The sequence below is a fragment of the Cupressus sempervirens genome, chromosome 11 (genome assembly GCF_028749045.1).
Source record: "Cupressus sempervirens isolate cs-2001-9-10 chromosome 11, ASM2874904v1, whole genome shotgun sequence".
Taxonomy (NCBI): Eukaryota; Viridiplantae; Streptophyta; class Pinopsida; order Cupressales; family Cupressaceae; genus Cupressus; species Cupressus sempervirens.
In genome coordinates this window covers 55,824,138-55,835,476 of record NC_143128.1, presented here as the reverse complement: position 1 = coordinate 55,835,476, position 11,339 = coordinate 55,824,138, and the positions used below count along the sequence as shown (strand labels likewise).

Here is an 11,339-nt window from a genome sequence, read left to right as displayed (position 1 = left end):
CTCAAATTGTTGTCAGTGAAATGCATATTCTTATGATGTGGCATTTTTGCACAAGAAGAGGAATTTGTGAAACTGAGAATGATGAGACTTGCATATTTATTTGTGTAAGAATTTGGCTTAGGCTAGAATTCACCCAAGAACTAAAGAACTCAACACAAGCACACAGTAGACCAAAATAGAAAGAGTATGATCAGAATGACGATATTCATTCAATAACTGGTTGAGAGTACACTAGGAGTGCCTGAATATAAAGGCCTCAAGAGAGCTTCTAGAATGCATAGAAGTTAGCATCATGATATGTCATACAACTAGGCACATGTCCACCAGATATGGATTATCCTCCATTAAACACAGGATTAAGTGCGATGATGTGAGGATAAGCCTACAATGGTGTATCACGCAAATCAGTGGTCTAGAAAACATGTGCTAAATGAGGAGTGCGGATAATTGTGTTGTCAACATGACAACTTAGTGAATGATGCATACTCCTGTGTTGTAGACACCATGTGCATAATTAGAGTTGCATAACTCAATGAGAGTTCACAAACTCCTTAGTGTCTCACCTAAAATAATGCAAAATAATTAAATAATGCATTAACCTAAGTAGACTTAAGTAAGTGTAATAAGTAAATACTTATTTACACCAACAATTTGCAAGTTGTGAAGAACTATAATATTGTGAATTCTAGCCATGCCAATAGTGTCGCCAGATCTGATCACTCTGATGCCTCTATTATTAATGGTGGGGGGGCTTTTAGATTGTTAGGATCGTCTCCTGCCCTTGTAACTATATTTGATATTCCTCCTTGTTCGTCTATCATGCTTTCTCTAAATCTTAACTCATAGTTTGGAAACAATTGACCCTTACAATAGCTAGAATACTGGGATTTCATGCAGTGTACTATGCAATGATTTTCTGGAACATTTAGAATACTCAGATAAATAAATCTTGAGCTCTATTATTTATATTAGATTATGATTCAAAGAACTTGGTTTGTCACACACAATATTACATTTTATTTCATTATTATCATCAATCTTCCTCAACATATACCCATAATATTTTTTCAGAGGATTTTTTTCAACATTATTCAATTCACAATAATCATATTGCCCATCCAACTCGAATATTTCTTTTTTATGTTTATTTCAAAAAATTGTTCATTTATATTTAAATAACTGTTCATGGGGTTTCTCCTTTTTCTATTCTTTCCACAATGATTTTTAGGTAGATATTAATCTTAACCTTTTTTTGTTTGATTGTTTTGGGATTTATCAATGCACAACTAAAATATTTTTGCTCTTCATTTTAGGAAACATATGGAGGTGTTTCGATGCATTTCTTTACTATTTTTCCTCTTGACAAATGGAGAATATTGTTGCTACTATCCTTAAAATATTATGACCTATATTGCATATTACTTTCAATATTGTTGATTTTATTTCAAATAAAAAATTCATATTCCTTCCAAGTTCAAACATTATTATAAATGGTGTTTATTTATTGGATTCTATTTTGCAATGAAATATGAATTTTGCTTAACAGACAAATATGATTATTGTTTTTTTGCACACAACATAACTTGCCTTTTCTATTCAACATTAATTTCCCCAACAATTTCAACTACGAATATATATTGAAATAAGTATATACAATCATTTTATTATTGTCTATCTTATTTAGAGTAACTAGCATTAATTTTGTTGCCATAAAATTGTTTGCAAAAAATGCATTGGATCTTATCCATACTATATATTTGTACATTATGTTCTAATTACATACTTAAGGATTAATATTTTAATATATATATATATATATATATATATGATTAATACAAAATTTGACAAATCAATTACTAAAACAACCATTTATTTTTTCACCAAAAGGCAGGAATTCTAGCTCTTGGGAGCCCTTGTTTTATGATATTTTTGAATTAGAAAAAACAATTGTATCCCTAGGAAAAATAAGAGCAGCCAATTGAAAAATAGAAATGATTGATTAAAACATAATTTATAAATAATTCCAGTTTCAAACATTAGAAGTTGAATAAATTTTACCTAAAAATTAATTTAGGTGGAACATAAGTTCCAGGGACTAAAAAATATGGAAAAATCTAATCAAGAGTCAATTATCAATAATCAATTGGTATACCAAACAAACAATCAACGAGCCTGACCCGACGAGGGAATGGCCGATTCTAGATTTGCCTGGAAAACATGACTGAAAAATCGTTTCCAAATTCCCTTTCACCGTTTCCAAGCTCGCAGCTCATTTTTATACAACCGTATACAAAGCACTATTTTTTCCCACGGAAGAATTACCAGGTGAATCGGCACTTTAGTTCAGATGACTTGACTTCTGGGTAAACCTTATCTTTAATATAAAATAAAATATTTGTATTAACTCGATTTAGTATAACATGTCTGTACAATCAAATGAAGTGGGTTAAATTTCCTGCCAAGAGTACAGCACGGAGCTCTGTACATTAACTTCTAGATCTCTCAAATGACTTTTCGGAATGTATGTTGAATTGAGAGAATTGAATGAGTAGCATTTAAATCGTTTTTAAGTCGGAGTTCTGGTATTAAATCTGTCGATCTTCAGTTGCGCTCTTCATATTACAGGTGAAATGTCATTTTATTTAGGAGTTTTATTGTTAGTTGATCAGAGAACAGGTGTGATCATATGCATGTTTTGGGTGTTTACAGGAGGAAAATGAGTTCTTCATCTGGGCTGAAAAAGTTGATCAGAGTTGATGTGGTGTCTGATACAATCTGTCCATGGTGCTTTGTTGGGAAGAAAAGGTTGGAGAAAGCCATGGACGAGACTAAAGAACTTTATACATTCGAGGTATGAATATGCCCTCTTTCAATTCAATATCGTTCTTTCTGAAACAGGTGTGTTCTCGGGGAAATATGATGTTAAGTATTTGGCCGAATGTACTCTCCCTCGAAGACGATATTTCTCCCTATAAAACTTAGTTAGCTATATAAATGATATTCCTCTATTTTCACTACTGACGGGCATCTTCTGACAAATTCACTCTAGTCAACTAGCCTGCTGAGCAGGGATCTTATACGAGTCAAATTTATCCCCAATTTGTTGAGAATGGATCTCTTAGTAAATTCGGCCATAGTCTGCTCGGAAGGGCGCCTCTTCTGTTCAATTTGAGGATTGCTTCTTCCAGGGAATTCACCCTTTATCTTGTTACTTGAAGGGCTTGTCTTCTGTCTAGGTCTTCATTTGTTCTTCGGGAGGGTTTATCTCTTCCCTCAAATTTACCCTCGCCAATAGGGGAGATTACCAGTTTACCTGTTTCCCGTATCCTCATTCAAAATATTCTCTAATCTGCTGGATAGGGGTGTTTCTTCAGTCAATATCACCAATTGTTTGTTGAGGAGGATATCTCTTCTATCAAATTCACCCCTTGTCCTATGGGGAGGGTTCTGGATATGGCACACACTCTAGTCCACATAAACTTATAAACTGCTTAGAAAGGTAAATCTGATGGAATCCCACTGGGATCACTCAAATGTAGGAAATCAAATCTGGAATCATCACGACCAGGCTGAAAAGAGGATGTCCTTATGTGTAAAGCCAATGTTGGAAAGTGAGCCTTCTTTAGCTATTCTTAACTAATGAAAGTCTTATAACAAAAGCGGAACGAGAATCTTTCCATTTCAGAAAATGAGAAGTGTAAGCATTAGAGGTTGATCTATGAGAAAAGCTTAGGAAATGCAAATATTATAACATGAACATTCTATAAGATATAACGGATGTAAACTAGTAATGAAATCATTAAACAATACAATAAAAGAAAAGCCTGGAAATAAGTTTATAAACTTTGTTAGATCCTGTGAATCATTTTATATTCAAGGATATGAGAAATTCTTATCTCATTTTATATGTTCCCAGGGGAGAGCAGAACTCTATATGAAATATAATTACCAGATCAAATTTTAATTTTTTATTCACTCAGAGCATAATGATTTTTTACATGTACTTTAAAACAAAAGTCAACTGTAGGTTGTTCTTGGATTACTCGACCTGCTGATCAAATTGACCTTTTCATGGAGTTGTTGCTGATTTGCTATCACATTCATGACAAGAATATAAAAATTATTCTCATGTGGGGGTACAGGTGCGGTGGCATCCTTACATTTTAGATCCCACCCTTCCCAAGGAAGGAATCGATAAGAATGAGTACCACAGAAAGAAATTTGGACCTCGAACTCAAAGTTTGGTTGACAACATAGACAAGGTAATTCTGATCAGGACATCCTTGTATTATAAAGATGTTGAAGATTTACTTTCCGTCATGAAAACATGATACTCACAGGGGAAATTTACACAACAGGCTTTACAAAGTGTCGGTTTCCACTTTGGGAGTGGTGGTAAAATGTGAGTATATTAATTTTCTATAAGTCTTTTACAAAGCCCTAATGTGAAAGATAATAACCTAATATTGTGAAATTTGTATACTTTGGTTAAGGAGATAGATTTGCACATGCTCCCTTTATATTCAGATAGATTTGTACATGCTCCCTTTATATTCATGTTTTATTTGAGCCAAGTTAAATTTCTAATCACAAGTGAGGATCTTCATTAGAACTTTGACTTTAAATCACACTGGAGCTTGTTTCTATTGTTACAGAGGAAATACACTGGACAGTCATAGATTGATTGAGCTAGCTGGCCACCAAGGCCTTGATAAGCAGAATGCAGTTGTGGAAAGCCTTATGATTAAATGCTTGACACAAGAAAAGTGTGTAAGTGACAGGTAATCACAAATAATATTTTCATTTGGTATGTCGAAATTGTTTGTTTCAAGTCTTTGTTTGACTTATTCTATTGTAACAGTCAATCAATCATTGCATGATAATTCTTTTTCCTTTCTTGCTCTAAATCATCCAAATCAAGCACTTGATGCACCTGTTGGAGATTTTCTTAAAACTTACTTATGAATGAGGATGACTTATAAACAATGCAAGTTTTAGGAAATGGGTGTGATTTATTCCTAATGGTAAGATATAGGAAAAGACTATTTAATATCAAACAGTTCCTCAAAAATAGTTGAGTCTTCCTTTTGTTTTTTCTGATTTCACACTGAATTAAGCAGTGAGCCCAGACTACTAGAACCAGCCAAGTCCTTAAAGGAGTTTGTATATTCAGATTCTGAGATGTATTTTTCCTCTTCATATATAGGACTGCACTATATTTTTCCTCTCCATAGATTAAGCTTCCATTGGAGTTTCTTAGAATAACTCACTCCCTTGCCAGATCTGAATTCCTTTTAGATATACCATCAAAGTACAATTTTACATATTTATCTGGATGAGGACTTCACTTCGTGATTCTAAATTCCAACCTTTTCATAGTACCCAGACTTGCCCAGGTCTAGCATCAAGCAAGCACAATGGCAAAGGAACACTGTACCTTCTTTTCTAGAGGATGAGAGTAATCTATAATTGACGTGAAAATTCTTTTCTAAGAACTATCTTCTGGAGCTCCTTTGTTCTTGAAGATTTTGGAATTTCCCTCAATCTGGATTCCCCACAAAGTGCACATTAGTACTGCATCCCATGGACCTCATATATTTATATAATCTCCTTGCCAACTGCAAGTTAACAATCTTTCTAAACCAGGTAGAGCCAAAGACAGCCACCCCAGATTCAATATTTTATACCTTTAAGAAGAAGAAATGTATATTGGATAAGTTGGTCATTAATTGTTTCAGCCACACATTGACACAAACATCATTATGAAGGTTCATAAAGCCACTTTTTGTTGTACTATGAGTCTGTTCAACACCACTAACCAAGTGAAAGCATTGTATCTTGGATTTTTGATTAAGCTTCTTTCTGCAAAGTTAGCTAGCTTAGCCAATTCTTGGATGCTGGGAATTGCAGATGTTTAATCAAATAGTACCTGCAGAAAATCATAATATCAGAAAGTTGTCCATTCTACTTTTCCTTGTCCAGGCAATTTAATCTCAAGACAATAATTGAGTGAAGAATAGACACCAGAAAATGTTTCTTATCTGCCAGAATAGGTGCTTCAATCAAGCTCTTCCAAATCCCAGCATAAGACAAGCTTTGAGGTGGTCACAGCCGCAGAAGGTTCCTTGGTAAATGATTCCAATGTGGAAAAGCTGGTCATTGTGCTTAGATTCCGATGAAGGTGAAACTCTAATGATGAGGAGAGTGTTGGTGAATTCAAAGGTCGTGTAGGAAACATCCAAAAGGAATCTCTTTTGAGCTGTGTGCAAAACTGGAGGCAAGTAATGCAAATTAATAATAGGTAGTGATAGTATGCATAATCTAGTTCCCAAGTAGATCGTAGAAAATCTAGGGTTGAAAAGTTTTACACACCTTAGCGCTTGTGAAGTTTCTTGGTTGTAAAAGGAGCACGATATGGTTGTGAGTGAGCAGTGTTTGATCAGTGTTCAGGTTGGCTAAAGATGACATGTGTGATGTAATGCCTATGAGTGCTTGTCCTGTGTTATGGGAAGGCCATTGCAATTTGATAGGAAGGCCATTCATGATGGTTGTAAGAATGTAGACACCATCTAGAAAGATGGTCTGAAAACTCTGAAGGAGAAGGTGAAGCAAGCGAAAGAATCAAACTCCATTGTTTTTTGTAGTGTTGAAAAGAAGCAAAAAGAGGAAGAGGAGAAGGCTGAGCACAATGATTTGTAAACGCTTAAAGGGTAAGTTTGTAGAGGAAAAGGTGGATTGGGTTCTAATTAATAGCAATGTGCAGTAAAGGAAAAGAGAATAGCAGCCCAAAAGAAAGTAATGGTCAAAGAGATTGATTTTTTGTTGAAGTTGATGAAGAACAGAAGAGAAAAGGATCCTTTGCAAAAGGACCAGAAGTGGTTTAGCAACAAACATGGGATTGCCATCCCATGCATCTCCCAATTTCTGTGAGTTTACCAACTCAAGGACCATTGCACTTACCTGACATGTCCAGTGCAGCACTTTGACAAATTGGTAATTTGTAGCACCATAAGAGGTCTTTTTTTTTTGCTTCTCTTCATTCAGTCTTGCAGTCAGTGCCTAAACCCACTTAATTTCTATGATCTCATTGGTTCTTGGGGTCAAGGTTGACAAGGTCAGAAAGAAATGCCTCAAAACAATGTAATCTTCTCTAGTACATCTTTCAAGAAAATGCAATTCATTGGTGTAAGCCAGTTGCCACAACCTTATGCTTGCATCCTTGTGGCATATGCTAAAGTGGAAGCTTTGGAATGGAGCATGGACATCCCTCAAATCATTAAAAAATTGTTGATGTTGTAATCCCATATGATTTGCGAACATTCAAAAGGAAGATTTCAAGACAAAAAGGAAGATTAGATTTAGATTTATTGTAGTGGTGTATTAAAGGAAAAGAGAAGAGGAGCCCCAAAGAATGTAATGCTCAGGCAGGTGGAGTGTGTTGAAGTTGATGAAGGAAAAGAAAAGAAATTAGAGAAGGCTCCCCTAGAAAAGGAGAAGTGGGTCAGAAACAAAGATGGGATTACTAACCCTTGAATCTCCCAATGTTCCTGAGTTAAACAACTCAAGGAACAACTCATTTTCTTGGTGTGTCTGGTGCAGGAGCATCTGGGCGAATTGGTTATCGACACAACCCAAAAGATTTTCAGTTTGATTTGTCTTGTTTTATTATTGCTTCTCTCCATTCAGTCTCACAGTCAGTGCCTAAACCTTTCAATTTTATAAATTCTCAAAGAAAACATTGCCCTGTAAATTGCAATGATTGTAGGATATGTACGCAATGGATTTGTCGAATAAGCTTTAGGCATTTTCAAGCAAACCAAATTGGCAGGTGTAAATCCAACTTTTGCAACCTTTGTCAGCAAAAGATATAGAGCAATTACTTGAAATGCCTGGAGGAGGGGCGTCGAGTTATTCAAGCAGGGGAATAGACTTGAGTACCGATGAGCTAGGGGAGGAAATTGAATGGTTTTGTATTTAATGATGCTAAAGTAGAAGAGGAGGGTCTCTGTAGAAATGAAGAGGAATGGCAAGGCAAGATGTGATTTGGACTGTGATACAAGAAGCGGTGTACACTGTATATGAAAACAAAGGGGTGTGTGAAACATAAGAGAGGTTGGAGGCAGTGATAAGGAGACACTACAAAGAAAAGAAGAGGCCATTGAAGGCCACATTTGTACATATTGTTATAGAATTTGATCGAATAAGTTATTATTGTTTGATGCAAACTCGATCCCACTTGCATCAATAAGAATTTTTGGAAGAGGCAAATCAAGTTCCCTTCACATATACATGGGGGATTCTGCCACTGATTAACTGTCTATTTCGACTTATTGCTGCAGATTTCTTCCTATAGCCTCAAGTCAATTTTTATTCCATAAATCTGAATGCACATGTCCAACCTTTCAGAGGGGTAAGATGCCCCTAAAAGACTGGGACTAAATCATCGTAAAGCAATTGTCTACCCTTGTTGTATGTATGCCCAAGAGATAATGCTTTATCACAATCTTCTTCCTTTGAAAACAAAACACAAAAAAAAAGCATTTGGGCCAGAAATATAGGTGCAGCTAAGGATCCCAAGAGAAAGATACCAATCTTGTACCAACTGGACAGACAGCCAATAGTCTATTCCATTCTAATGACTTGTAACTCTCAAACAACCGATGATCTGTTGATAAGGATCTAAGATGCTGTGATGAGGATGTTTATGTCTGCTCGACTAGTAGCAGATCTGAGTGTTTGGATTAATCTGGGCGTGTAATGATATGCCTCTGATTTGCTTCAGTTGGCCCTCCCAATATAATCCCTTGATTCACCCTTGTACGCATCAGGAAACAGGTAGTTTGTAGTCATGCCTTTCCTTGCTCAAATGTGGACTGGTGTGTTAACTGTAGAAATTAGTGCAATCTTTGCAGGCATATCAGTCCTTCAATGGTCCAGTTCTGGGATAATGGCTCACCAACTTGTATGTCAGACCTGTAAAAGTATCAAGAGCTCTAATCAGCATGATAGCGACCCCAGGTCTGGATTGCGAGTTTTGTGTGCTACCTCAGATCAGCAGATTGAGGGATTTTATGGTTACCCATAGATCCATGTCCCAGTTTTAAGAAAAGCCAGTTACAAATTAGCTGGTTACCCATAGATCCGTGTCCCACCCTTTGAGAGATTTCTGGAAACTTCCTGATGCACAAGGTTCTTTTGGCTGACTTCTCTGAAGTCTTCTGACCATAAATTGACGTCTCGCATCAGAAAACTTAGGACAAAACATTTTAAAAGGCAAATAAATAAAATAATCCTGCACAATGTTTTATGCTGATATTTTGGATGATACAAAAACTGAGAGTAGAGAATTTTTGAGGGGGACATTAGCAGTTGTATGATCAATTTCCTGTCTTTGTAATTGTCTAAAGAGAAATTGCCTTTACAATTTACTATTTTTGTATGACAGATTTACTATTCTTGTTTTCAAAGTTCTGTCATATGCCATTTTCTGAAAATTAGTACAATATATTAAACAGAATGGTGTCTCTAACTAACCCCCCTCTATCTCCTATTTTTGAAAATTAGTTATACTAGTACCTGTTGCAGAGTCCAGTGTCTCCAGGTACTCCCATGTTGTGGTGACTACACAAATTAGGAATATAATGATCGATCCCAAAAACAAAAAATGGAACTCGCTATTATACCTTCCATGTTTTTGGGGCATAGGTCTCATCTTGGCACCCAGGTTTAAATTTTGAAATTTGTATTATATCAATAAATTTTTCATTTTTTATTAATTGGTATATATTTATATATGTATAATTTAAAAATTCCCTGTTGTGTTTGTGGGTGCTGGAGGCTGATTAGTGGGGAAGGGACGTGAGAAAAATGTTCTCCTATGTCCTGAATATAACAACCTTTGGCCTTTGCCCACAACCATGGTGGTTGCCAGAAATGCTGCCATGCAGCCTCTGTTCTGCAAATATTGACAGTTGCAACCCCTCAAGATTTTTGGAAATGCTTAGTTGCTTCATTAGTTATACGGCAAAGTTGACTTATTTACATCAATTAAACATGAACAGAATTACATTTCCTTATGTGAAGCAATTTAGATTTGTGTATAATTCTACTAGCTACATTTAGAATCAAATAGTGTCCAGGGATGATCTATGCCAGTCCTTGGCAGCTTCCTTGAACTTGCCAGTAGGTTTATTTTATATAATAAATCCATATGAAATGTCATAAAAATATGTTAGTGATCAATCTATTTTTCTCTTTTCCATGTTTGCAGAGAGGTGCTTTTGAATGCTGCAGAGAGTGCAGGCATCGAAGGTGCTAAAGAATGGATTGATAACCCAAACGCTGGCTTGAAAGAGGTAAGTTAAAAACTTGTAATCAAATAGTTCTTTTGTATCATGCCTTTATTCTGTCAGAACAATGTCAAAGTTTACCAACTCGGAATGCTCAAAGTAGTTGTTGAAGCTTGTTTCTGTTCACTGGATTTCAGATACAGAGTAAGATGGAAAAATATGGCCACAATATATCTGGTGTACCTCATTTTAAGGTGAGCAAGATCTTTGTTTTCATCAGTGAATAGATAAAACCATTAACACTGTGGTGACCACTATCAACCTTAGTATATTTTGTTTGGAGAAACGACTACTGAAACTTAAAACTATTATTTTCTACAGATAAATGACAAGTATGAGCTCTCGGGTGCCCAAGCTCCACAGTCTTTCATCCAAATTTTTCATAAAGCATCTCAAGATTTGGAATAAGTTATTGAGTTGAACTTAAAGGAAATCAACTTAGAGATGAATAATTTTTTTTCGGTTTATATCGCCTATTATTATTATTTCAATAAGGCCATGCCATAACAGTTTAGTAGGTAATTCTGAGAGTAAAAGCATTTGTAAGTTATCTATACTTCAAATTTCACTGTATTGTGAGTAATAGTTTTTATACTTATTGTATCGTTCACTGCGAGAGGAAAGTGCTATTGCAAGAAATTGATTTGTAATCTTAACTCTCTAATTAGAGTCAACTAATGTGAAAACAAAAGTATTTAATATGTTCAAATGCATCTGTAAAAGTTATTGTTGATTACAATGTCAGTTCTCTTACGATCAATGTAAAATAATCGAAGTCATTTAGCATTATATTCATCTGATAAAATACTTTACAAGAAGATTGTCTTCTTGGGCATTTCCTCTTCTAAATCAAGGGCCTTTTTTGGCACAATATTTTTTCTCCATTTTTTATATCAGGTGCATGGAGGATCTCCAGATCCATTTTTCAAGAGAAACATCATCTCTAGCAAAAGGCCTATTTGATTGTCTTATAAAACTTTAATGGGCATC

The 11,339-nt window shown here is 35.4% G+C and overlaps 1 protein-coding gene across 4 annotated transcripts; it reads left to right on the top strand.

Moving 5' to 3' along the window:
* Positions 1 to 2,146: 2,146 nt before the first annotated feature.
* Positions 2,147 to 11,058, top strand: LOC149528218 (Thioredoxin superfamily protein). 4 transcript variants are annotated; one of them, XM_089811917.1, is made up of 8 exons: positions 2,147 to 2,363; positions 2,710 to 2,851; positions 4,143 to 4,262; positions 4,359 to 4,402; positions 4,656 to 4,781; positions 10,271 to 10,355; positions 10,487 to 10,543; positions 10,671 to 11,058. In XM_089811917.1, exons 1-8 carry the CDS (start codon positions 2,218 to 2,220, stop codon positions 10,755 to 10,757), a joined length of 807 nt encoding a protein of 268 aa, XP_089668043.1. In that variant the 5' UTR covers positions 2,147 to 2,217; the 3' UTR covers positions 10,758 to 11,058. The 4 variants fall into 4 exon arrangements, with proteins under 4 accessions (XP_089668043.1, XP_089668046.1, XP_089668045.1 ...); XM_089811920.1 differs by having other exon boundaries at positions 2,149 to 2,325; XM_089811919.1 differs by lacking the exon at positions 2,147 to 2,363 and adding an exon at positions 2,413 to 2,625.
* Positions 11,059 to 11,339: the final 281 nt, after the last annotated feature.

Excerpts from the sequence above, each read along its gene's own strand:
- LOC149528218 (XM_089811917.1), top strand. The coding sequence starts at position 2,218 with ATGACTGAAAAATCGTTTCCAAATTCCCTTTCACCGTTTCCAAGCTCG. Across the intron at positions 4,263-4,358 it reads TGGTTGACAACATAGACAAG|GCTTTACAAAGTGTCGGTTT; the intron begins GTAATTCTGATC and ends TTTACACAACAG. Across the intron at positions 10,356-10,486 it reads CAAACGCTGGCTTGAAAGAG|ATACAGAGTAAGATGGAAAA; the intron begins GTAAGTTAAAAA and ends ACTGGATTTCAG.